Source organism: Symphalangus syndactylus, chromosome 24 (genome assembly GCF_028878055.3).
Source record: "Symphalangus syndactylus isolate Jambi chromosome 24, NHGRI_mSymSyn1-v2.1_pri, whole genome shotgun sequence".
NCBI lineage: Eukaryota > Metazoa > Chordata > Mammalia > Primates > Hylobatidae > Symphalangus > Symphalangus syndactylus.
In genome coordinates, this window is record NC_072446.2 from 23,397,507 (window position 1) to 23,424,336 (window position 26,830).

General features: G+C 43.1%; 1 protein-coding gene and 1 pseudogene across 12 annotated transcripts in view; one reads left to right on the forward strand and one right to left on the reverse strand.

The window, feature by feature from the left end:
- The window catches only part of STAU1 (staufen double-stranded RNA binding protein 1), a 79,831-nt gene that overhangs the window by 39,521 nt on the left and 13,480 nt on the right, over positions 1 to 26,830 (forward strand). For all 12 annotated transcript variants that reach the window (XM_055265533.2, XM_055265532.2, XM_063633401.1 and 9 more), the window contains one exon: positions 16,299 to 16,397. In XM_055265533.2, the coding sequence (XP_055121508.1) occupies positions 16,299 to 16,397 (99 nt within the window). The remainder of the gene's footprint in view (positions 1 to 16,298; positions 16,398 to 26,830) is intronic.
- LOC129474313 (actin-related protein 2/3 complex subunit 3-like) lies at positions 17,162 to 17,772 on the reverse strand (annotated as a pseudogene).

A 26,830-nucleotide genomic window follows, 5' to 3' on the forward strand; every position in this document is an offset into this window, starting at 1 on the left:
ATTCAATTGAGTTGTGAAGAACATGTACGGATGAAGTCTTCAGTGCTCAAGATTATGCTTGCCAGAATCTACTGTGATATATGGGTACCAGGTTAGAGAATTTTCTGAAGCTGTTTTTGACCAGCCACTCTTGATTATATAGAAGCGCCTGTTACCTCTTGCCTCATAACAAACCATCATAGAATTTAGTGATGGTTTAAACATCTCCAGGCATTTATTTTGCTCATGAGTCTGCGATTGAGGCTGGGCTTGGCAAGGGTGTAGCTTGTCTTCGTTCCACACAGCTTTGGTTGAGGTGGATCTGCAGGGGGCTGGAGGATCTGCTTTTAAGATGGCTCACTCATGTGGCTGGTAAGTTGGTGCTTGCTGTCAGCTAGGAGCTCAGCTGGGGTTCTGGCCCCAGGACCTCAGTTCATCCCTAGATGACCTATGGAAGGATTGCTTATACTTCCTCATGTTATGGTGGCTGGTTGCCAAGAGTGTAAGCATCCTAGAAGATGGGAAATGGAAGCAGCTGCCAGTTTCTTAAGGCTTAGGCTCAGAAATCACAGCATCGTGTCTGCCATATTCTACAGGTCAAGCAGGCATGGAGCCCAGATTCAAAGGAAGGAGATAGAGAATGTCACTTAGAAAAAAAAAATTGAGGTGGCTGGGCACAGTAGCTCACGCCTGTAATCTCAGCACTTTGGGAGGCCAAGGCAGGCGGATCATGAGGTCAGGAGATCGAGACCATCCTGGCTAAGACGGTGAAACCCCGTCTCTACTAAAAATACAAAAAATTTGCCAGGCGTGGTGGTGGGCACCTGTAGTCCCAGCTATTTGAGAGGCCGAGGCAGGAGAATGGCATGAACCCAGAGGCGGAGCTTGCAGTGAGCCGAGATTGTGCCACTGCACTCCAGCCTCGGACAGAGCAAGACTGTCTCAAAAAAAAAAAAAAAAAGGTAAAAATTATATAACCTAAATTGACTAAGTGTACAGTTCAGTGGATTTTAGTACATTCACAATATGGAGAATCCCATTTCCAGATGATGAAAGGATTGTCAAAGAATGAGGGGCCATGTTTTAAAACCACCATGATAGGAAAAGGACTTTAACGTTTTTGTGACTAAATAGCAATATAATTCTTAGGGAATCAGTAACTCCATGCCATTGAGGGGTGAAAACATTAGTGAATATCTTTGGCCAGAATCTTATCACAGGTAGAGTCACAAAGTCCAGAAGAAGCCCAGTGAATTGAAAACATTGAGATTTCATAATTCTGTTTAATCACAGCAGGAAATGCCACCTGAAAATATCTCTGGGTAGCATTTGACTTTTCCTCACCAGGAAACATGTTCACAGAGAACAAGAGGATCCTGCACAGAATAGTGGGCTAAGTATGTGATGAGAGGTGCAGACCCGAGCGGACCTTGGGCAGGGTGCCTGCTGAGTCTGTTGTATCCAGCTGCCACCCAGGGTGACCCAACTCGGGCTTCATGGCTGGCCGCACAGGAGCGATTTGTTTTTCTTTTGTTACACTGCGTTTCCATTTTCCGCTATAATCACCTATTCTAACAGATGATCTGTTTCCAGGGCTCACTAAGGACCAAATCAAAGAAAATGAGGCTGTAGCTAAAAGAGGAGGATTTAATGAAGTTAAAGGGATGAGCTTTTCAGTGGTGAGATTTGTTAAAACACCAAAAAGGTAGTGTAATTTGAGTTATTTTGGAGGCTTTTCAGCTTTTTACTTGACTGGAGCTAATCTAACTGGAGTCAGATGGAGTAGGTATTTCTGGTCCTTCTAGCCAATAGTTGATAAACAATTGCTGGACACTGCTATATGGCTTTTCTGCATCACAATCACTTGAGAAGTTAAAAAAAAAAAAAGAAATTCTAGGCCCAGCCCTGGGATTCTAATGCAGTAGGTCTAGGGTAAGACCCAGGAAACTGGGTTATGCTTTTGTTGTTCTTGCTGTTTTGTGTGTGTGTGTGTGTGTGTGTGTGTGTGTGTGTGTGTGTATGTGTGTTTTGAGACAGTCTCTCCCTGTCACCCAGGCTGGAGTGTAGTGGCATGATCTTGGCTCGCTGCAACCTCCACCTCCTGGGTTCAAGCAATTCTTGTGCTTCAGCTTCCTGAGTAGCTGGGACTACAGGTGCTCACCACCACGCCCAGCTTATTTTTGTATTTTTAGTAGAGCTGGGGTTTCACTGTACTGCCCAGGCTGGTCTCAAACTCCTGAGCTCAGGTGATCTGACCACCTTGGCCTTCCAAAGTGCTGGGATTACGGGCATGAGCCACCATACCTGGCCATGTTGTTGTTAATGAGCTCTTGGAGTGATTCTGAGGTATGGTCAAGGTTGGGGAACCACAGATCTAAGTGCTGTCAGCACTTCCCCAGCAGTTCCTCCCCTTGAGTACTCCATGAGAGTGATCACAGTATTGCTACAAAGGATTAAGTGCCTGTTGGTGTTTCTGAGTCTCCCGCCTTCACTCACTAGAGCAGCATTGGTTGGCACAGTCCTGAGGGCAGTGGCTGTTGTAGACATGTTCTCCTGGGCTGAATTTTCACTGGGTCCTGTGAAATCTCTGAGGAGCTTTGCTGAGAGTGGTGTTTAAATCTACTTGTGCCCTTTGGCATTTCTCGTCTGTGCCCCTTTTCTAGCTCTGTAGAGTTTGAAGTAGAGACTGTGCCGTTCAGAAATGGCTTAAAGACTGGCCTTAGCCAGTGAAGTGAAGAGTCATTAATTCAGAAAAGACTTATTTGAAGTACTGGATGAATATCCCTTACCCTAAATGCTTGCAACTAGAAGTGTTTTGGATTTCAGAGCTTTTTTTGATTTTGGAATATTTCCATTATATGTAATGAGATATCTTGGGAATGAGACCCAAGTCTAAACATGAAATTTATTTGCGTTTCATATACATGTTATACACAAAGCCTGAATGTAATTTTATTTTTTTCTTGGGGGTATTGAATAAACTGTTTTGAGTGTGACACGTTGCATGAGGTCATGTATGGAATTTCCACTTGTGGCGTTGTGTTGGTGTTCAAAAAGTTTGATTTTTGGAGCATTTTAGATTTTGGATTTTTTAATTAGGAATGCTCAGCCTGCAATAAGTGAAACACTTGGCCTCTTTCGTAAATGTGCTGCCGTTGATTTTACCAGGCCCTCTTATAGCAGGCGGTAGGGGAATAAAGAGAGACAATTTTAAAAGATAACTTTTTTTTTCTTAAAAATAGTGCATATGAGCCGGGCGCGGTGGCTCACGCCTGTAATCCCAGCACTTTGGGAGGCTGAGGCGGGTGGATCACGAGGTCAGGAGATCGAGACCACGGTGAAACCCCGTCTCTACTAAAAATACAAAAAAATTAGCCGGGCGTGGTGGCGGGCGCCTGTAGTCCCAGCTACTCGGAGAGGCTGAGGCAGGAGAATGGCGTGAACCCGGGAGGCGGAGCTTGCAGTGAGCCGAGATTGCGCCACTGCACTCCAGCCTGGGTGACAGAGCAAGACTCCGTCTCAAAAAAAAAAAAAAAAAAAAAATAGTGCATATGGACTATAAAAAATTTTAAATTCAAAAACAAGGAACAATGAATGATTTATAAATTTACCACTTGAGGATAATCACTGTAACCATTTGGTGTATATTCACTGACAAGCACATATACAAGTAAATACAAGTGCCTATCTATTTCATAAAAATGGCAAGATAGTGTACAGTAACCACCTTTTTTCACTGATGTGTATATCTTGAATATGTTATGTCATTTACTTAAAATTCCTTGGAGGACCCAAATTCAGCACACACCTAAGCACTTTTTAATGTTGCTTTAATGTTCCACTATGTGAATGCACTGCTTTATTTTCCAAGAGGGACTTGATTATTTAGGTTGTTTGCAGTTTTCCTTCTTATAAAATGGGTTGGGAAGAACATCGTTGCAGTAAAGTCTTTGTCCACAGTCCTAGAAGTGGAATTGCTGAACCAGTGGGTATGCACCGTGGTACATATGGCCAAGTTCTCCACAGAAAGAGGGTGCCATTTTACAACCTGCTGACCGGCCATAAGCAGCCCGTCTGTCCACAGCCTGCCAGCATTGGAAATGATCATTTTAAACAAATTGTCAGTTTACCTGTGGCAAATTTGTGGAGCATGTGATTGTGTGGTGGATCAATGCATCTTCTCTAGAAGATACGCAGTAAAGCCAGCACTTGCTGTCTACAGGGCAGGTATAGTCTGGGCCCTCCATGCCAAGCGCTGTGCTAGAACCTGAGTTGAAAACAGTCAGCGCCATCCCTTTTCCTGTGAACTTAGTCAAATGGAGCTGCCAGACATTAACATTAATATCAGCAAAAAGTGCAGTTAGTGCAAGGATGGAAAAATGACAAGAATTAGAAGAACGTAAAGTATCTCATTTAGGTTGGAATAATGGTGGTGAGTTCAGAGCAGTCTTTTCAGAGGAAGAGACATTTCGGCTGATACTAAAGATCAGCAAAGAGCAGGGACAGTGTATGCCCAGAGAGGGAGTGGCAGTTGCAAAGGCCCCAAGTTAAGAAAGTGCATGGGTTATTTGTTTATTTAATCTAAGGTTTGTGCTAATGAAGTATGAGTTTTACTCAGTGTCTGAGCTATTAGGAGCAGTATGGTCATAGCTGCAGTATCTGTAATAGAGAAAAACGGGGGCTAGCTTAAATTCCGTTACTAGGGAAGTGGTTAAAAACATGGCTACGTTTATCCTGAGTACCAGAGTGAGGTATGTCGTATACACAGGCATGAAAAGGGATGAAGATGCAGAGCTGTTACTGTGCATACAGCGTGATCCTGTTGGTGTTTCGGTGTATATGTATTTTTGTTTGTTTCTTTCCTTTTTTTTTTTTTTTTTTGGAGATAGGGTCTCACTCTGTTGCCCAGGCTGGAGTGTGGAGGCCCTCCATGCAGGCTCATTGCAGCCTTGACCTCCCTGGGCTTAGGTGATCCTCCCATCTCAGCCTCCTGAGTAGCTGGGACTATAGATTCATGCCACTACACCCGGTTAATTTTTGTATTTTTTTGTAGAGATGGGGTTTCGCCATGTTGCCCTGGCTGGTCTTAAACTCCTAGGCTTAAATGATCTGCCCATCTTGGCCTCCCAAAATACTGGGATTACAGGCATGAGCCACCGTAAACAGCCTGAAGTTTTTAAAATACTTTTTTATACTTTTGTAAAAGTGAATAAATGCAGCTCTTTCTGGTTTTGAGTCTTTATCTTCACTTGGGATAGGTACATTCTTAATTAGGAGTAAAGTTAAAATTAGAGACCCATTTGTTTATTTATTTATTTTCTTGAGATGGGGTTTCACGCTGTCACTCGGGCTGGAGTGCAGTGGTGTGATTTTGGCTCACTGCAACCTCCGCCTCCTGGACTCAAGCAATCCTTCCACCTCAGCCTCCCAAGTAGCTAGGACCACAGGTGCATGCCACCACACCTGTCTAATTTTTGTATTTTTGGTAGAGACGAGGTTTCACCATGTTTCCCAGGCTGGTGTTGAACTCCTGAGCTCAAGTGACCACCCACCTGCCTCGGCCTCCCAAAATGCTGGGATTACTGGCATGAGCCATAGCGCCTGGCCTAAAATTGGAGACTTTAACCCTTCTTGTTTCCTCAGTGTTCATTGGACCTAGTTTTCTTTTTATTCTTTTTTTTTTTTTTTTTTTTTTTTCTAGCAGAGACAGGTCTCACTATTGTTGCCCAGGCTGGAGTGCAGTGGCTATACACAGACGTGATCATAGTACCCTGTGGCCTTGAAGTCCTGGCTTCACGTGATCCTTTTGCTTCTTGATTATCTGGGACTGCAGGCATGCTTGTGCCTGGCTCAGGTTTTATTTTCTTTCTTTCTTTTTTTTTTTTTAAGACGGAGTCTTGCTCTGTTGCCAGGCTGGAGTGCAGTGGTGCGATCTCGGCTCACTGCAACCTCTGACTCCCTGATTCAAGCTATTCTCCTGCCATAGCCTCCCAAGTAGCTGGGATTACAGGCATGTGCCACCACGCCCAGCTAATTTTGTGTTTTTAGTAGAGACGGGGTTTTGCCATGTTGGCCAGGATGGTCTCAATCTCCTGACCTTGTGATTCACCTGCCTCGGCCTCCCGAAGTGCTGGGATTACAGACATGAGCTACCACGCTTGGCCTCTTTTTTTTTTTTTTTTTTTTTTGAGACGGAGTCTCGCTCTGTTGCTCAGGCTGGAGTGCAGTGGTGTAATCTCGGCTCACTGCAACCTCCGCCTCCCAGCTTCAAGCAATTCTGCCTCAGCCCCCCAAGTAGCTGGGATTACAGGTGTGCGCCACTACCCCCGGCTAATTTTTGTATTTTTAGTAGAGACGGGGTTTCACCATGTTGGCCAGGCTGGTCTTGAACTCCTGACCTCGTGATCCACCTGCCTCAGCCTCCCAAAGTGCTGGGATTACAGGCGTGAGCCACCGCGCCCAGCCAGGTTTTCATTTTTTAAGCTGCTTTTACAAGCTCTTTAAGGAATGATACTGCATGAGTTGTATTCTTTTTTAGAGGTATTACAAAGAACTGAAAGTATACTTATTTTTTAAAATAGTGCAAAACTCATTCTGTCTTACAGTTATCATAGGGGCCTTTTGGATCTTTTTATAAATCTTTACATGATGGGATCTTAGGGATCTTAATTTTCCCGTGTTTTGAACGTTTTGCTATTTGTTATTCCACATAATTATTTCAATACTATTCATCATCTACTCCCAAATATGCCAGATGAGATGAAAATCATAAGAAAATGGAAGAATTATAAAGCCTCTGGGGTGGATATACAATAGTGAAATAATTGTCATGATGACACCATCTTTTATTGTTCCTATGGCCTTGCCTAGGCTATTGCATTGTCGTCCAAGAGGTTAAAAAAAGAAGACTAGAGACACTATCTTTTGAGTCTCCTTTTTGCTTTCATTGAACCCAGGCGAGAATCCAGAATTTTTCTATTTTTCATCTGTAATGTCAAGGAGAAGAGAATTGACAGAGGAAGACATTTCTGATGATTAACAAATCAGAAGATGAACACAAAAAGACAGATAGATGGCAGCACTCCAGACTGTAATGATGATGGTGAGATTATCTAAGCAAAATTGCAGACTGTGAGTCTTCAGATGCTAGCATAGATGAATTTCCCCAAACTCAAGAATCAGCTAGTGATTATTTATCTGATGTATGGAAAGGAAATGTGGTATATTCTTATCTAGTCATTCAACAGAAAGGACTTCATCATGCAACATTTTTCGACAAGAACCTGCCCCATCCTGTTTGCATTTAAAAAAAAAAAGTACGTGTGACAACATTCTTTTATCTTTTATGTTTGGCCACCAACATTTATTTCTTACCACTTATTGTCAACAAAATAACTGGACAAATGCACAAGGAGGTCTGTGTCCAAAGGTGATTGGAAGAAAATAGATATAAAAATGACAAAAATCACTGGATTGATCCTTCTGTTGGTGTTTATAAATCCAAAAATGAAAGCATTTTGCACTTAATGGAGCAAAGAAATGGCCGCTTTCTCTTCAACAGAATTACGAGTCTTTCAAAAGTAGTGTGTTTGACAGTGCCCGTACATGAAGAATCTGAAGTCCTGATAAGTTAGAACCTGTTGCAGATGGACTTGGAATCTGACATCGCTACAGGTGGGCTGTGCCCCAGCTACAGGTGCATCAGGTGATGAGCAGTTAGTTGCATATAGAGGACCTTGCTTTTTTTCAGGTATATATGCCTTCCAAATTAGAAACATTGGGATAAGAAGCTGGGCTTGCTGTGTTTAAGTTCTTATTAAAATGTCTAATAAAATGGCTTTTGTCATCCTTTTATTTGGTAAATTATTTGTAAAATGACTTTAGATATAGAAAAATAAAAGAGTCTGTTGGAGCCAGATAATAAATGGTGATGTCTAATTTTCCTAGCATACTGTGAGGGTTAAGTGTGGTTCAGAGCATTTCTTTCTTTTCTGTTGTTTTGTTTTGTTTTGAAATAGGGTCTTCCTCTCTCACCCTAGCTGGAGTGCAGTGGCACGATTGTGGCTCACTGCAGCCTTGACCTCTTGGCCTCAAGTGATCTTCCCATCTCAGCCTCCCTTGTAGCTGGGACTACAGGCATGCGCCACGACACCTGGCGAGTTTTTGTATTTTTTGTAGAGATGCGGGTTTTGCCATGTTGCCCAGGCTGGTTTTGAACTGGGCTCAAGTGATCCGCCCACCATGGCCTCTCTCTCAAAGTGCAGAGATTATAGGGATGAGCTATCACACCTGGCCTCTTTCTTAATGTTGCCTAGATTTTACTGCTAAACTATACACTATGGAATCAGTGTTAACAGTAATTCCTACGTTGTGAAGATAAGACTAAGTGCCCACTAAAGCGTCGTCATTTTACTGGGAATGGTTTTTGTGGATTAGTTTTGAACCATTTGCTGCCTCCCTACTTGGAACATTTTGTCAGTCTGGATAATAGGAAATTTTTAATGAGCCAGGCATGGTGGCTCACTCCTATAATTCCAGCACTTTGGGAGGCTGAGGTGGGAGGATCACTTGAGCCCAGGAGTTTGAGACCATCCTGGACAAGATGGAGAGACCTCATCTCTACCAAAAATATTTGAAAAAAAAAAAAAAAAAAAAATGGTGGCATGTACCTGTAGTCTCAGCTAATGAGGAGGCTGAGGCAGGAGAATTGCTTGAGCCTGGGAGATCAAGGCTGCAGTGAGCTCTGATTATGCCATTGCACTGCAGCTGGAGGGGCAGAGCTGAGGCCCTGTCTCAAAAAAAAAAAAAATTATGTAAAAGAGCAATATAATTTCATTTTCAAATTTTTTTTTGTATTTTTATTTTACTAGCTGCTTTGTTCCTAATGATACTCCTCTGGAAGCAATGGCTTAGAGCAGTGAATCGCAACTCCAGTCACCTGGGGACTTATTTAAAAAATAAACAAATACTATAAATAAAACTGCTATCCAGGCCATGCCCTCAAAAATTTGAGTTCAGTTGTCTGGAGCGGGCTCCAGAATCTGAACTTGTGAAGCTCCCGAGTGATTGTAGTGCTGCTCTGGTTGAGAACCACTGGCTTAGGGTGTAGAACAGAGCAGTAGACCCATTGTTTTCTATCAGTCTTATGTGGAACCTTGATACATGTGTATAAAATAGAAAAGGAGCATTTTGTTAGTATAAATTGTTGTTAAAAAAATTTTTTTTTTGGCTGGGCACGGTGGCTCATGCGTGTAATTCCAGCACTTTGGGAGGCCTAGGTGGGTGGATCGCCTGAGGTCAGGAGTTCGAGACCAGCCTGGCCAACATGATGAAACCCCATCTCTACTAAAAATACAAAAAATTAGCCAAGCATGGTGGCTTGTGCCTGTAGTCCCAGCTGCTTGGGAGGCTGAGATGGGAGAATCACTGGAACCCAGGAGGTGGAGGTTGCAGTGAGCCGAGATTGCACCACTGCACTCCCGTCTGGGCAATGGAGCGAGACTTCGTCTCAAAAACAAAATAAAAAATAAATATTTGTTGTTGTTGCTGTTGTTGTTGAGATGAGGTCTTATTATGTTGCCCAGGCTGGTCTCAGACTTCTGGGCTCAAGTGACCCTCCCGCCTTGGCCTCCCAAAGTGCTGGGATTATAGTTATTAGTATAAATGTGTAAGTTTGGATTTATAATAATGATAAAGGCAATTTCTGCCAATGAGGTATATGAGTTTTCAAAACACAAAATTATATTCATTTAAAAACATGGCTGGGAAAGATACGGTCCCCTTTAGGATAGTGATTAACTGCCCTGGGAATGATAGTGAGATGGACTTCATTGCCTCTTTTTTTTTTTTTTTTTTTTTTTTGAGATGGAGTCTTGCTCTGTCTCCCAGGCTGGAGTGCAGTGGCGTGATCTCGGCTCACTGCAAGCTCCACCTCCCGGGTTCACGTCATTCTCCTGCCTCAGCCTCCTGAGTATCTGGGACTACAGGGGCCTGCCACCATGCCCGGCTAATTTTTTGTATTTTTAGTAGAGATGGGGTTTCACCATGTTAGCCAAGATGGACTCGATCTCCTGACCTCGTGATCCACCTGCCTCGGCCTCCCAAAGTGCTGGGATTACAGACGTGAGCCACCGCGCCCGGCCGCCTCTTTTTTTTGAGACAGAGTCTCACCTGGCTACTTTCTGTATTTTTAGTAGAGACGGGGTTTCGTCATGTTGGCCAGGCTGGTCTCAAACTCTTGACCTCAAGTGATCCACCTGCCTTGGCCTTCCGGAGTGCTGGGATTACAGGCATGAGCCACCTTGCCCGACCCGTTGCCTTGTGTTTTTTTTTTTTTTTTGAGACAGAGTCTTGCTCTGTCGCCCAGGCTGGAGTGCAGTGGCGCAATCTCGGCTCACTGCAAGCTCCGCCTCCCGGGTTCACGCCATTCTCCTGCCTCAGCCTCTCCAGGTAGCTGGGACTACAGGCGCCTGCCACCACGCCCGGCTAATTTTTTGTATTTTTAGTAGAGACGGGGTTTCACCGTGGTCTCGATCTCCTGACCTCGTGATCCGCCCGCCTCGGCCTCCCAAAGTGCTGGGATTACGAGCGTGAGCCACCGTGCCCGGCCTGCCTTGTTTTTTAAGAGGTGGAGTCTTGCTCTGCCACCCAGGCTGGAGTGCAGTGTCACGATCATAGCTCACTGCAGCCTTAAACTCCTGGGCAATCAATCAAGTGATCTTTTTTCCTCAGCCACCCCAGTAGCTGGGACTATAGGCACACTCCACTGCACCTGGGTAAGTTTTAAATTTTTCTGTAGAGATTAAGGTCTCACTTTGTTGCCTAGGCTGATCTTGAACTCCTGGCTTCAAACCATCCATCGCAGCCTCCAGAAGTGTTGGGACTACAGGTGTTAGCCACCGTGCGTGGCTCATTGTTTTTCTTAAAACAGAAAAAAACAGTCCGATGTCAGTAGTACTTAACTGTTGACGTTGGATAAATCCAGGAAATTGCCTGTTATATTATTATCTGTACTTTTCTGTATGTTTGAAATAGGTTGTAAATAAAAAGGTAAACCTAATTGGGCTGATAGAATGGACAAAACATTGAAAATTGGGGCATGTACGTGGCATTCAAAGTCTTATGACAGTCTGAGCACCTAGTTTATTTCCAAATTGTGTTCTGGCTGCACATAAAGAGAGCATTCTCATTGGCACAGTTCTTAGCATGTGGACCTTTTTTTTTTTTTTTAAACAGATCATCTATTAAAAACTCTGGATGCTCTTCAGGAAAACAGCTGTCAAGATTTATTCTGTTGTGCACAAAAATGAGTTAATCTGGGGTTAGCAAAAGTTACTGTGTTGATGATTTCTAGTATCTTAATCTTTGGTGTGAAACATTTTTGTTGCTGCTTTTTAAAAAATTCAGGCAAAATATACATCTAAAATTATTAAACATTTTTAAGTGCACCGGTGGCATTAAAATACATTCTTGGTTTTGCACAACTATTACTACTACTCATTTTCAGAACCTTTCCATCATTCCAAATAGAAATTCTGGACTCATTCAAGAGTTACTCCTCACTCCCTTGCTTGCAGCCCCGAGTAACCTCTACTTTACTTTCTGTTTCTATGCATTTGCCTAGTCTAGGCACTTCATAAAATGGATATTTGTTTTTTTATGTCTCACTTATGTTACTTACTGTAATGTTTTCAAGGTTCATCTCTGTTATAGCATGTTTCAGAATTTCATTTCTTTTTTAACGGTGAATGTTTTATGGTATGAATAGTAAATATTTGTTTTTCCAGTCATTTGTTGATGGACATTTGGGTTGTTTTTACCTTTTGGCTATTGTGAATGCTGCTATGAACCCTGGTGTATAAAAATGTGTTCAAGTTGCTACTTTAAGGTCTTTTGAGTGTATATCTAGAAGTGGAATTCCTGGATCATATAATAATTATATGTTTAATTTTTTGAAGAATTACCAAACTGTTTTCCGTAGCAACTGTACCATTTTACATTTTCTATTAAATTAATTAACTTACTTTTTTTTTTGAGACGGAGTCTCACTGGACTGGAATGCAGTGGTGTGATGTCGGCTCACTGCAACCTCCGCCTCCGGGGTTCAAGCGATTCTCCTGCCTCAGCCTACTGTAGCTGGGACTACAGGTGCGCGTCACCACGCTCAGCTAATTTTTGTATTTTTAGTAGAGATGGGGTTTCGCCATGTTGGCCAGGCTGGTCTCGAACTCCTGACCTCAGGTGATCTGCCCGTCTCGGCCTCCCAAAGTGCTGGGATTATAGGTGTGAGCCACCGCACGCCCTGCCCATTTTCTATTTTATTTTTAATAAAATCCAAATCTGGTACAAACATTTTACATTTTCATAAGTGACTGGAAGCTTCTCATTTCTCCATATCCAAAAACTTGTTATTTCCATTTCTTTTGATAGCAGCCATCATTATGGGTGTGAGTGGTATCTTACTGTGGTTTTTTTTTTTTTTTTTTTGAAACAGAGTTTCACTCTTGTTGCCCAAGCTGGAGTGCAATGGCATAATCTCAGCTCACTGCAATCTCTGCCTCCTGGGTTCAAGCGATTGTCCTGCCTTAGCCTCCCAAGTAGCTGAGATTACAGGCGTCTGCTACCACACCCGGCTAGTTTTTTGTATTTTTAGTAGAGATGGTGTTTCACATGTTGGCCAGGCTGGTCTCGAACCTCTGACCTCAGGTGATCCACCTGCTTCGGCCTCCCAAAGTGCTGGGATTACGGGCATGAGCCACTGTGCCCAGCCAGCTATTTATATTTCTTTAGAGAAATGCCTATGTAAGTCCTTTGCCCATTTTCTAATTGGGTTGTTTTATTGTTGAGTTGTAGTTCTTTATATATTCTGGATATTAATCCCTTATGAGATAAATGATTTGCAAATCCCATTCTGTGGGTTTTCTTCACTCTCTTGATAGTGTCCTTTGATGCATGAATGTTTTAAATTTTGATGAAGTCTAATATTAATTAGTGGTTTTCATATCATATGTAAGAAATCATCACCAAATAGTGTCATGACACTTTTCCCCTATGTTTTCATCTAGGAGCTTTACTGTTTTAGCTCTTATGTTTAAGTATTTGATCCATTTTGAGTTTTTAGTGGTGTGGGGTAAAGGTCCTGCCTTATTATGTTGCATGTGGATATCTAGTTTTCCTAGCACCATTTGTTGAACAAGCTTACAGTATTATTATTTTTTTAAGTTTAATATCTATTTAACTATTAGATTGGTAATTACTTTTACACCAACCTGTAAATTTCAAGCCAAACCTCTGTAGAACCCCAGCCTTTAAAGCACTTGCTTGCAAATTGCCAGTTTTAAGGATTCACTCATGAAAAAGTAGACCCTTTTTCTGCTTAGGATTTAAACAAAAATACAAGTGTGGACTGGGTATGGTGGCTCACACCTATAAATACCAACACTTTGGGAGGTTGAGGTGGGAGGGTTGCTTGAACCCAGTTCAAGAGCCCAGTTCAAGACTAGCCTGGACAACATAGCGAGACCCCATCTCTACAAAACATTAAAAAAAAAGAGCTGGGAGTGGTGCCTATGCCAGTAGTCCCAGCTACTCAGGAGGGTGAGATGGGAATATTGCTTGAGGTCAGGAGTTTGAAGCTGCAGTGAGCTATGTTTGTACCACCATACTTCAGACTGGGCAACAGAGTGAGACACTGTCTCAAAAAAAAAAAAAAAAGTATGTGTAGGTTAACAAACCACCATAAGTGCTATGAAAATAGTTTTGACTAAGGTGAGATACACTGAAACCAGATTGGAAAGAAAAGATTATGGAAGGATAGAAGGAATTACAAAAAGCATCTGGAATAAATTTATTTGTCCAGGATTATACCCTTGGTTATGTATATATTTTTTTAATCTAGAGTTTGTTTTATTTTAATTATAGCTTTTTTTTGGTGGGTGTGACACAGTCTCACACTGTCACTGAGGCTAGAATGCAGTGGCGTGATCATAGCTCACCTCAGCCTCAACACCCTAGGCTCAGGTAATCCTCCCCCCTCAGCCTCCCGAGTAGCTGGGACCACAGGTGTGCGACACCACACCTGCTAATATTTGTATTTTTTTATAAAGATGGGGTTTTGCCATGTTGCCCAGGCTGGTCTCGAACTGGGCATAAGCAATCCGCCCACCTTGTCCTTAAAAAGTTTTGGGATCACAGGCGCTAGCCACCATGCCCAGTCCATTACAGCTTTCAATATTCAGTGGCCAGACGCGGTGGCTCATGTCTGTAATCCCAGCACTTCAGGAGGCCAAGGTGGGCGGATACCTGAAGTCAAGAGTTCGAGAATAGCCTGGCCAAGATGGTGAAACCCCATCTCTGCTAAAAATACAAAAAAAAAAAAATTAGCCAGGTGTGGTGGTGGGTGCCTGTAATCCCACCTACTTGGGAGGCTGAGGCAGGAGAATCGCTTGAACCCAGGAGGCGGAGGTTGCAGTGATCCAAGATCACGCCATTGCACTCCAGCCTGGGCGACACAAGAGCAAAACTCCATCTCAAAAAAAAAAAAAAAAAAAAAAAAAAAAAAAAAAAAGTTGAATGTAGGCAGAATATACCTGATAAACATAAGGAAATGCACAACAGATAAAATCTTGGATAGTCCTATACGTTGCCTATTTAGCAGTTTCAGCCATGGGTTCCTGTTCAGATAGTTCTAATCTTAGAAGCAGGACTTTATAAATTCTTTGACAAAATAAGCAATAATGTGAAAAAAAAACAGCTGTTTTGCCATGTTTTGGGGGACTAAAGAGGAACTAGATAAGCTTTCAGCTTATCTAGTTCCTCTTATTATCACTACAGCACGGTATAAAATCCATCTTATCAGCATGCAGAAGATCCTTGCTCCTCTTTAATCTCATCCCTGATTGGAAGACTCTTAAGTGAACCTTGTTCCAAAGATGGACTCTCTGCCTTTGTTGAGGAGACTTTATTAGTTTGCGCCTTGTATTTTTTTGCCAACAGCAGTTGAGTATGAGATACATGGCAGTTTTGTAACGTGTTTCATCGCATCCTTATTTATTTCTTTATTTTTAATTATAGAGATAGAGACTCTTTGTTGCCCATGCTGGAGTTCAGTGGCTGTTTACAGGCATGATCACAGCTCACTGTAGCCTTGAACTACTGGGCTCAACTGATCCTCAACCGTCACCTTGCTGAGTACTGGGGCAATTAGTCATGTACTGCCATGCTTGGCTGCATTCTCTTAAAAGTGGTTTCCCGCCGGGCGCAGCGGCTTACGCCTTAATCCCAGCACTTTGGGAGGCCAAGGTGGGTGGATCATGAGGTCAGGAGTTTGAGACCAGCCTGACCAACGTGGTGAAACCCTGTATCTACTAAAAATACAAAAATTAGCTGGGCGTGGTGGCGCATGCCTGCAATCCCAGCTACTCAGGAGGCTGAGACAGGAGAATCGCTTGAACCCGGGAGGTGGAGGTGGCAGTGAGCCGAAATCGCACCACCGCACTCCAGCCTGGGCAACAGAGCGAGACTCCGTCTCAAAAAAAAAAAAAAAAGTGGTTTCCAGGGAATTTATGTTCAGATAAGCCTGCATACTCATGTGGACAGACTTAATCTGAATTTGCCACGTCCCACATATATCTGTCTGTATTTTGACTTTTCCAAAATGTGGCTTCCCACTAGTTGAGAAGGACTTTTGGAAGTCACTGTTCCGAGCAGCAGTGACATCTTGCTGAACCACAGTCAGGCTGACTCATATCCAAAGGTCTGTTATGTGTGGATTGTTTTTGGTGAACTTAGGAGGTACAATTTGACTCAAACTTGACAGGACATATATCTTTTTAACCTCTTAAATTCAGTGACACTTGGTATGTGTGTGGCCTTGGTTAAATTCATAAAGCCAAGGCTCAGTGCTTTTAAGGTTTACCATTGCAGCTAGGATGTTGATGGATGTTTTTTTGGGAGGGACAGGGTCTCGCTCTGTCACCCAGGCTGGAGTGCAGTGGTGCGCAATCATGGCTTACTGCAGCCTCGACCTCCTGGGCTCAAGCAATGCTCCTGCCTCAGCCCTCCAAGTAGTTGGAACTACAGGCATGTACCACCACCACATCCACCTAAGTTTTGTTTTTTTGTTTTTGTTTTTATTTTAGAGACGAGGTTGCTCAGGCTTGTCTCAAACTGCCATGTTGCTCAGGCTGGTCTCAAACTCCTGGGCTCAAGCTATCCTCCTGCCTTAGCCTTCCAAAGTGCTGGGATTACAAGCATGAACCACCTCACCCGGCCATTGACGATTTTAATAAGAGCTAACTACTAAACAATTATTCTTACAGGTGAATGGAAGAGAATCCGAAGAAGAAAATCTCAATAAATCTGAAATAAGTCAAGTGTTTGAGATTGCACTTAAACGGAACTTGCCTGTGAATTTTGAGGTAAGCTAACTTTACATGTAGGACTTTGTATTATAAAATCCTGTTAGCATTCATCATAAGAGTGATTTTTTTCCCTAAATATCATTGGAATAATCTTCACATAATGTGGACCTCCAGATTTAAGATTCATACTATATATTTAGTGAAGCAGTGTTTATTCTCTTCTTCTGGGATTCCCTAACTAAGGGGCATTCATGGATGTGTAGAGGGTTCATGATGGCTTCAGTTGGTGTGTGGACCTCCTGAAGCGGTCTGAAGATGGTTGTGTTAGTGTTCCTATGTGTATTCTTCTGGATAGGGAAGGATGGAGGGGCTAGTTCATCGCTTAGATCAGTCTCAAAAGCATTTGTGGTCCCTAAAGGTCTCTTCAGAGTAATTTTGAAAAGGACTCAGTTTTTGTCGTTGTCTAGCGTCTGCCCTCAATTCCTGTTTAATAACTTCATTTGTTGTTGAGACCTTGTGTTCTAGAAACAATAATCAATGAATTGTCTGCTCAAAGTGGGAAATAAGGTACATTTTAATATATGTTGCCTTAAAAGACAATATAGTCCATCCAAATGGACGAGGGAGGTAAGGGAGAATTTTTTTTTTATTACTTATTTTTATTAAGCGCCAGCTTAATGCTGCAGAAAATTTCAGATCACCCTTGATAACCCCTGCTTTTCTCCCACCCAAATTCTTGATCAAGTTTTTTTCAAGTAAAGACATGCTCTTCTCTCTTCTGTATAAAACTTTACGAATAAAGGCAAAAGGTTGTGTACATCTTGCTGGAAAATGCTGCCCAGGGCTCTGGAGACGGTGGCTGCCCAGGCTCCCTTCACTGTCCAGTTCCTGAAAGACTCTTGTTCACGAACTGTCTCTTCACAAAGCAAGTCCACCACTTGCTGGGTTTATCATTCTGAGGGTCGAAAACTTCCTCACAAAGTCTCAGTCCAGTCTCTTGCCTTAGCTGTTGTAAATAGGCTCTCATCACTTCATCTTCCTATTTTTTGCAGGTTTGGTATAAATTGCGTTAAGTGGAAAACCAGGGTCTCCAGGAATGGGAAAACTAGTGATTCCCAGTGTATAGATTTCTTTCTCACCTTGGCTTTTGGAATTGCACTTTTGGAGTTTTTTCAGACATTCAGAAATGTAGAGAGTTATATATATCAAGGTCCTATCAGCTTCATTCTTAATTTCATAGTTTTTGAAGAAGACATTGGCCTTGAAGTAATAGATGTTTCATCCATAATATCTGTATATTTTGTCTCTTTGGGGGCAGGTCCTTTGAATTGACTTCTGATAGGTAACAGTGCTATGTTTCCGATGAGTTTGGTGTCAGGATCCATGAGAGAAGAGTGGTAAGCCGGCATGTTGGCGGCGCCCGGATTTCAATCCAGAGCTTTTTTTTTTTTTTTTTTTCTGAGATGAGTTTCACTCTTGTTGCCCAGGCTGGAGTGCAATGGCGTGTTCTCGGCTCACTGCAACCTCCACCTCCCAGGTTCAAGCGATTCTCCTGCCTCAGCCTTCCGAGTAGCTGGGATTACAGGCATGCACCACCATGCTGAGCTAATTTTGTATTTTTAGTAGAAACGGGGTTTCTCCATATTGGTCAGGCTGGTCTCGAACTCCACCCATCTCGGCCTCCCAAAGTGCTGGGATTACAGGCATGAGCCACCATGCCCGGCCCAGTAAGGGAGAATTTTTAATGTTTACCTTAGAAATAAGGTCTGACCCACAGCAGATTCTTTGCAGATTCTTTTGATTTATGTGCTTGATTATGGCTTATTTCTTAAAAAGCCTATCTGAAGCTTACATTCCTGTAAAATATCTTTGAGGTATTCTTTACAGTTACAGGTGATGTATACCTTCTCCTCCTATGTGCTAGCACCCTAAACTTACCCAGCTTCAGTGCTCCATCCTTCGGCCACGTGATGATGATTTCTCACCTCACCCTGCTGATGCCTCTCTGCCTGCCATGGGCCAGAGGTGGGATGGTAGTTGCCAGGGCTCCCTACTGTGGCCCACCTGGGTATGAGGGCTTGTTTGTTCCTCTCCATTCCTCTGACACTCATTCCTGCCCCTCCACCCTCAGCAGGCAAGAGCAGGTTTACACTGTTCTCTTGGAGTCCAGAGCCCCCACATGGATCTAGGGCTGGAATCTTCTCACCTGGCCCTACATTCCCTCCCTGGCCTTTCTCCGTCCATCAGTGGAGGCTGGGATGCACTTGGGGAGGGAATGAGACAGGGGACATTCAGAATGGCTGTTTGGGCTCACTCCTGAGTGGGAAAAAGATGGGAGCTGCATCCCAAGGAGTTATGAGGTCTCCTCCGGCACGTGTTTCAGGAAAGGGGAGAAGTGTTGCTTTTCTCCCCTGCTGACAGATTAGTCTGTCATGAGAGTGGATTTTTGCAGATTGTGGGGGAGGGGTACCAAGACCGTGGGGAGTGGGAGATGCCTGACTGGCTTCCTGGGTCACCTTATGTTCAGAGTTGATGGCTTGGGCCAGAGCCTTGGATTCCTAAGAAGCTTCCTACCTGGTCACTCTTGCTGCTACCCAGAGTCACTGAGATTTCTGGAAACTTAGAGATTGCTATTTTATGTTTTTGTTCTGTGGGAGTTGGGGTCAGATTGCTTCCTTTCCACCTTCACTTTTGTTAAGGTTTCAGATTTGGCTCTCAACTCTGTGTTCAGGAATCTTAACAGTAGTCACATAAAAGAATTGTAGGAGTGCCCTCTGGTGGTGATCTTTTAAAGTAATTTATCACAGCTTGCATGTAGTTGGTGGCATGAGTACTTATATTCATTAACTCACATATCAGGAATTTTTTACTAGCTTGCATTATTATGTTGAGCAAGGTCTTTCCTTTCTTTTGCCTCTGGAAAATTGCCTGGCATGTATTAGATGTTTAGGAAATAGTTAATCAAAAATTATTCTATTCATTTATTCAATAAGTTTTTGGTAATTAAATCTGTCACATAGGAAGCTTCGTTAGGTGTTTTAATAGGAGAAGACAGGAGCAGTTTTTTGGAAAAATATATACAGCTTGGCATTATTATTTTTTTTTTTTATTTTTTTGGAGATGGAGTTTTGCTCTTGTTGCCCAGGCTGGAGTACAATGGCACGATCTCGGCTTACGGCAACCTCCGCCTCCTGGTAGTAGAGACAGGGTTTCACCATGTTAGCCAGGCTGGTCTTGAACTCCTGACCTCAGGTGATCCACTCACCTTCACCTCCTGAAGTGCTGGGATTACAGGCATGAGCCACCGTGCCCAGCCAGTTTGACTTCTGATAAAATATACAGTTTTAGTTAGAAAATGTGATGGTGCTGTTGGATACGGTCATCGGGAGGCAGTTGTGACATGCCCACACCACATGTAATCCAGGTGATCCTCCAGATTTAGATTGGAGGGATCTTGATGTGGGCAGACAATGCAAGCCGTTGGAGAGGGCCAGGGTGGGCTGTGAATTTGAAGTGAGTCATCAGGGTGGCTGACCTGTCCCTCCAAAGTCTAACCTGAGGACAGGGAAAGCACTGTTATGGGAGGAAGTGTTTCATAATCTGCCCTTGGGTGTGGGCAGCACCTATGGGAGTTCTTTAACATTAGTCCACAGGTGCCTAAGCAGGCCAGGTCCTTCCCACACCTCTGCTCCTGGCCACTGTGCTGAATTCCTACCCCCATTCCCCGCTACCTCCTTCCCCCACACCAAAAAAAAAAAAAAAAAAAAAAAATCCATTTCAGAGGCTCACTTATCTTACCTAGACATTTTTTCAATTTTTTACTTTAAAAATTTCAAATCTACCTAAAAGTTACAAGAATAGGACAATGAATATAACTTTCACTTAGATTAACCAGTGGTTAACATTTTACCATATTTGCTCGCTCCTTCCTTCCTTTTCTCTTTTTTTTTTTTTTTTTTTTTGAGACGGAGCCTCACTCTGTTGCCCAGGCTAGAGAACAGTGGCATGATCTCGGCTCACTGCAACGTCCGCCTCCCGGATTCAAGCAGTTCTCCTGCCTCAGCCTCCTGAGTAGCTGGGATTACAGATGCACGCCACCACACTCAGCTAATTTTTGTATTTTTAGTAGAGATGGGATTTCACCATGTTGGCCAGGCTGGTCTTGAACTCCTGACCTCAAGTGATCTGCCTGCCTTGGCCTCCCAAAGTGCTGGGATTACAGGCGTGAGCCACTGCACCCAGCCTGCTTTTTCTTTTTCCATAAATATACATATTATTTTATTTTCTGTTTTTTACTTTGCTGGATTATTTGACAGAAAGTGGCAGATATCATACCCTTTAACTCCTAATATTTCAGCATGTATCTCTTAAGAGCAAGGACATTCTCTTAAATAACCACAATCTATTAGTAGAGGAAATTTAGCATTGCTATAGTACTGTTACCTAATACACATCCTACATTCACATTTCACCAGTTGTCTCGATGTCGTTTATAGAAATGCTTCTTCCGCTCTAGTGTCTGATGCAGACTCACACCTTGCATTTAGCTGACCTTTCTCTTTAGTCTTTGCAGTATCTCTAGTATCTGCAGTACATTCTCAGCCTTTCTCTGTTTCATGACATTGACATGTTTAAAGGTCAGTTATTTTTGTACAGTGGCCCTCAATTTGGGTATTTCTGATGGATTGCTTATGATTAGGTCTGGTTATGTGTTTTTTGGCAGGATCACCATGGGAGTGATATTGATCCTTCTCAGAGCATCACTTCATGTCACTTTGTAATTAACTCCTAACCTCTGAGGAGATGTTTGAAGGCTGGGCCCTCACAGGTCTCCCCGGTGGTTCCAGCAATCTTTTTTTTTTTTTTTTTTTTTTTTTTGAAACGGAGTCTCGCTCTGTTGCCCAGGCTGCAGTGCAGTGATGTGATCTCAGCTCACTGCAACCTCTGCCTCCCGGGTTCAAACGATTCTCCTGCCTCAGCCTCCCGAGTAGCTAGGATTAGGCGTGCACTTTGGCCTCCCAGAGTGCTGGGATTACAGGTGTGAGCCACCACACCCGGCCCCAGGGATCTTGATGATTCTTGCTGGCATTGATTATCACTGTGGTAGATGTCAAAATGATCATTTTTTGCATTTCCAAGCTGGCATTCTACAGTAAAGAAAAAGTTTCCTTCCTCCCCTCTTATAGTAATTATATCAGTATAGATGCATTGCTGCTTTTTTTTTTTACCCAAAGTATTACTCCATTGTTATCGTCACACATTTTGATGTCCAAATTGTCCTTTAAATTGGCCCTTTTGCCCTTTAACATGCCCCCATCAGTTATTTTTTGGATGAAGGGGTGGTCAGGCTTCTTGAGGTATAATTTACAGTGAAAGTCACCCTGTGTAAGTGCACAGTTCGATGTGTTTTGATAAGTGTATATGGTTCTGTAACCAGAACCATAGTCAAAACAGAACATCTCCCACCCAGTAAAGTTCCCTGTGTCACTTTGCAGTCAGTCTCTCCCCTCTATCCTTAGGCTTTGGCAAGCATTGATCTCATTCTGTCCCTAGAGTGTTGCCTTTTTAAGAATATTACATAAATGGAAAATAGAGTACATTGCCTTTTGTCTGACTTCTTTAACTTAGCTTGGAGTCATTATTCATGCTCTTGTGTGTTTCAGTAGTTTGTTCCTTTTTATCACCAAGAGTGTTACATAGTGTGTACACACTACAGTGTATCTATTTACCAGTTGAAGATTTGTATTGTTTTGAGTTTTTGGTGATTATTAATAAATCTACTGTAAACATTGATATACATCTGTGGAGACATGTTTTCATTTTTCTTGAATAAATACTTGAGTGGATTTGCTGAGTTGCATGATAAATAAATAACTTTATAAGAAGTTGGCTGGGCTCATGGGCTCATGCCTGTAATCCCAACACTTTGGGAAGCCAAGGTGGGCGGATCACTTGAGGTCAGGAGTTCGAGACCAGCCTGGCCAACATGGTGAAACCTCGTCTCTACTAAAAATACAAAAAATTAGCCAGGCATGGTGGCATGTGCCTGTAATCCCAGCTACTCAGTAGACTGAGGCATGAGAATCGCTTGAACCTGGGAGTCAGAGGTTGCGGTGAGCCGAGATCATGCTACTGCACTCCAGCCCGGGCAACAGAGTGAGACTTTGTCTCAAAAAACAAACAAAAAAAAAAACAAAACAAAGTTGCCAAACTTTTCTAAACCAGATGTATCACTGTGCATTTCACCTGCAATATATGAGAGAGTCTTAGTTGCTCTACATCCTCGCCAACACTTGGGTATTGTCAGCTTTTAAAATTTTTGTTATTCCAGCCTGGCCAACATGGCGTAACCCCTTCTCTACTAAAAATACAAAAATTAGGTGGGCATTGTTGTGTGCACCTGTAGTCCCAGGTACTCGGGGGGCTGAGGGAGGAGAATCGCTTGAACCCAGGAGGCAGAGGTTGCATTGAGCCAAGATCGTACCACTGTGTTACCCTGGGTGACAGAGTGAGACTCCGTCTCAAAAAAAAAAAAAAAAAAAAAAATTGTTTTTTTTTTAGTCATTCTAGCAGGTAGTCAGTAGTATCTTGTTGTGGTTTTAATTTATATATCTCCATGAAGACTAGCAATACTGAGCTTTTCATGTTTTTATTTTACAATTTTCTTTGATGAAATATAGGTTTATATCTTGTCAGTTTTTTTTTTTTTTTTTTTTTTTTTGAGACGGAGTCTGGCTCTGTCGCCCAGGCTGGAGTGCGGTGGCGCGCTCTCGGCTCACTGCAAGCTCCGCCTCCCGGGTTCACGCCATTCTCCTGCCTCAGTCTCTCCGAGTAGCTGGGACTACAGGCGCCCGCCACCACGCCCGGCTAATTTTTTTGTATTTTTAGTAGAGACGGGGTTTCACCGTGGTCTCGATCTCCTGACCTCGTGATCCGCCCGCCTCGGCCTCCCAAAGTGCTGGGATTACAAGCGTGAGCCACCGCGCCCGGCCTCTTGTCAGTTTTTTTGAGTGTCTTTTTATTATTGAGTTTTGGAGGTTCTATATATATTCTGAATTCAAGTTTTTTCTCAGATAAGTATTTTGCAGATGTTTTCTCTTAAGTCTGTGGCTTGTCGTTTGATTTTAAGTGACTTTCAAAAAGAGCAGAAGTATTGAATTTTGGTGAGGTGTAGTTTGTCAAATTTTTTATAGTTAGTAATGTTTGTGTGTGCTGAGATACATTTGGCTAACCTAAAGTCATTTTCCTTAGAAATTTTAGTTTTAGCTCTTACATTTAGGTTTATAATTCATTTCGAGTTAGTTTTCATATATACTGTGACATAACGGATGTTTTTGTCTTTTTTTTTTTTGTATTTGGATGTCTGATTGTGCCTGCACTGTTTGTTGAAGAGACAGTCCTTTCTTTTTTTATTTTTTGAGACAGAGTTTTGCTCTTGTTGCCCAGGCTGGGATTACAGTCTTCAGCCACCACGCCTGGCCGAGACAGTCCTTTATTAAATAACCTTTGTACCTCCCCTCTTCACATTTTGAGAACTTCCATGCTTTCTGATACAACAAAATGTTTTAGCCTCACTTTGAACTTCCCCTGCTCTAGCTTTAGCCCCAATGGAAACATAAATTTCTAATAGAAATGGTCTTGGCCATTCCTCCAAGAAGTTCTGGTTCCTTCTAATTGGGAGTGGTGTGTAGAGATGGGACAGGGTGCTGGCATGCTTGTTCCTGCTGGAGAGCCATGGCTCCTAGGCCCTGTTAGGAGATAGAGCTAGGAAATATGTATATTTTGAAATCACAAGTTTATTTTATTTGATTTTAGAGAAAAGAACTCACTTTGTACCCGGGCTGTAGTGCAGTGGCACGATCTCACCTCACTGCACCCTCGACCTCCTGAGCTCAATTGATCCTGCTGTCTCAGCCTCCCAAGTAGCTGGGGCTACAGGCACACGCCACCACGCTGGGCTAATTTTTCTATTTTTTTTTTTTTCCTCTGAGACAGTTTCGCTCTTGTTGCCCAGGCTGGAGTGCAATGGTGTGATCTCAGCTCACCGCAACCTCTGCCTCCTGGGTTCAAGCGATGCTCCTGCCTCAGCCTCCCAAGTAGCTGGGATTACAGGCATGCACTACCACGCCCAGGTAATTTTGTATTTTTAGTAGAGATGGGGTTTCTCCATGTTGGTCAGGCTGGTCTCAAACTCCTGGCCTCAGGTGATTCGCCCGCCTCGGCCTCTCAAAGTGCTGGGATTACAGGCGTGAGCCACCGAGCCCGGCCAATTTTTTTTTTTTTTTTTTTTTTTTTGTAGAGACGGGGTTTTGCCATGTTGCCCAGGCTGGTCTCAAACTCCTGGACTCAAGCCATCTGCCCACCTTGGCCTTCTCAAAGTGCTGGGATTACAGGAGTGAGCCAATGTGCCTGGCCCCTTTTTTACTTTTTTTTTTTTTTTAGACAAAGTCTTGCTCTGTCACCCGGGCTGGAATGCAATGGCGTGATCACAGCTCACTGCAACCTCCACCTCCGGGGTTCAAGCAATTCTCCTGTGTTAGCCTCTTAAGTAGCTGGGATTACAGTCATGTGCCACCACACTCAGCTAATTTTTGTATTTTTAGTAGAGACGGGGTTTCACCATGTTGGCCAGGCTGGTCTCAAACTCCTGACCTCAGGTGATCCACCTGCCTCGGCCTCACAAAGTGTTGGTATTACAGGCGTGAGCCACCGTGCCCGGCCCCCTTTTTTACTTTTTAAATGTCTTTTGATGAGCAGTTTATTTTATTTTTTATTTTATTTATTTATTTTATTTTATTTTATTTATTTATTTATTTTTTTTGAGATGGAGTCTCACTCTGTTGCCCCGGCTGGAGTGCAGTGGCGCAATCTCGGCTCACTGCAAGCTCCGCCTCCCGGGTTCACGCCATTCTCCTGCCTCAGCCTCTCCAAGTAGCTGGGACTACAGGCGTCCGCCACCATGCCCGGCTAATTTTTTTGTATTTTTAGTAGAGACGGGGTTTCACTGTGGTCTCGATCTCCTGACCTCGTGATCCACCCGCCTCGGCCTCCCAAAGTGCTGGGATTACAAGTGTGAGCCACCGCTCCCGGCCTTATTTATTTATTTATTTTTGAGATGGGCGTTTCGCTCTTGTTGCCCAGGCTGGAGTGCAGTGGTGCCATCTCGGCTCACCACAACCTCCGTCTCCCGGGTTCAAGCAATTCTTGTGTCTCAGCCTCCTAAGTAGCTGGGATTACAGGTGCCTGCCACCACGCCCAGCTAATTTTTTTGTATTTTTAGTAGAGACGGGGTTTCACTATGTTGGCCAGGCTGATCTTGAACTCCTGACCTCGTGATCTGCGCACCTCGGCCTCCCAAAGTGTTGGGATTACAGGCGTGAGCCACCGCGCCCGGCCAGTGGTTTTTAATTTTGAGGAATTTCTTTTTTCTTTATGGTGGATATCTTTTGTGTTCAACTCTTTGCCAACGTTACAGTCTTGAGGCTTTCTCCTGTTATAAAATCTTTGTAGTTTTAGTTTAGGCCACATTTAAGTGATCCTTGGTCTAATTAATTTTTGTTTGTGGTATGAGTTAGAGATCATGGTTTGGCTTTTTTGCTTTTTCCCCCTGCTCCGTGCAGATACCTAGTTAGTTGCTCTGGCACTATTTTTTTAAGAGAGATTTTTAATTTGTTTTGGTGTGTTTGCCAAAAATCGAGTGACTTATATGTGCGGGTCTTTTTCGTGCTGTTCTGTTGATCTGTTTATCCTGACACAAAACCATATCCTAGTTGTTGTGACTTTATAGGAAGTTTTAAAATCTGGTAGTGTAAGTCTTCTAACTTGATTTTTCTTTTTGAGTGTCTTGGCTAATGTTGGTTAGATTTTTAAGTTTCTTTTCTTTTTTTTTTTTTTTTTTAAACTTTTTGAGACAAAGTTTTGCTCTGTTGCCCAGGCTGGGGTGCAGTCGTGTGATCATAGCTCCCTGTAGCCTTGATCTCCTGGGCTCAGGTCATCCTCCTGCTTTAGCCTCCCACGTAGCTAGGACTACATACAGGGGCACACTACCACACCTGGCTAATTTTGTTTTTATTTTTGTAGAGTCAAGGTCTTGCTATATTGGCCAGGCTGGTCTTGAACTTCTGAGCTCAAGTGATCCTCCCACCCTGGCCTCCCAGAGCGTTGGGATTACAGGCATGAGCCACCCTGCCCAGCCTGATTTTCTATCTCTGTTACTGTAATCACTTTCTCGATAATGTCCATGATACACAAAAGTTTTAAAGTTTGATTAAGCATAACTTGTTTTTTTTCCCCCTCTTGTTGATTGTGCTTTTAGTTTCATACCTTAAAAACCAATTGCCAAACCCAAAGTCATGAAGATTCGCCCATTTTTGCTTCTGAGAGTTGTGCATGTTAGCACCTCTGTGTAGGTCTTTGGTCCATTTGGAGATTGTAATCACTTTAATATGCAGCTAAGTTTCTGTTCATGTTTAATTTTAGATTCTTTTCCC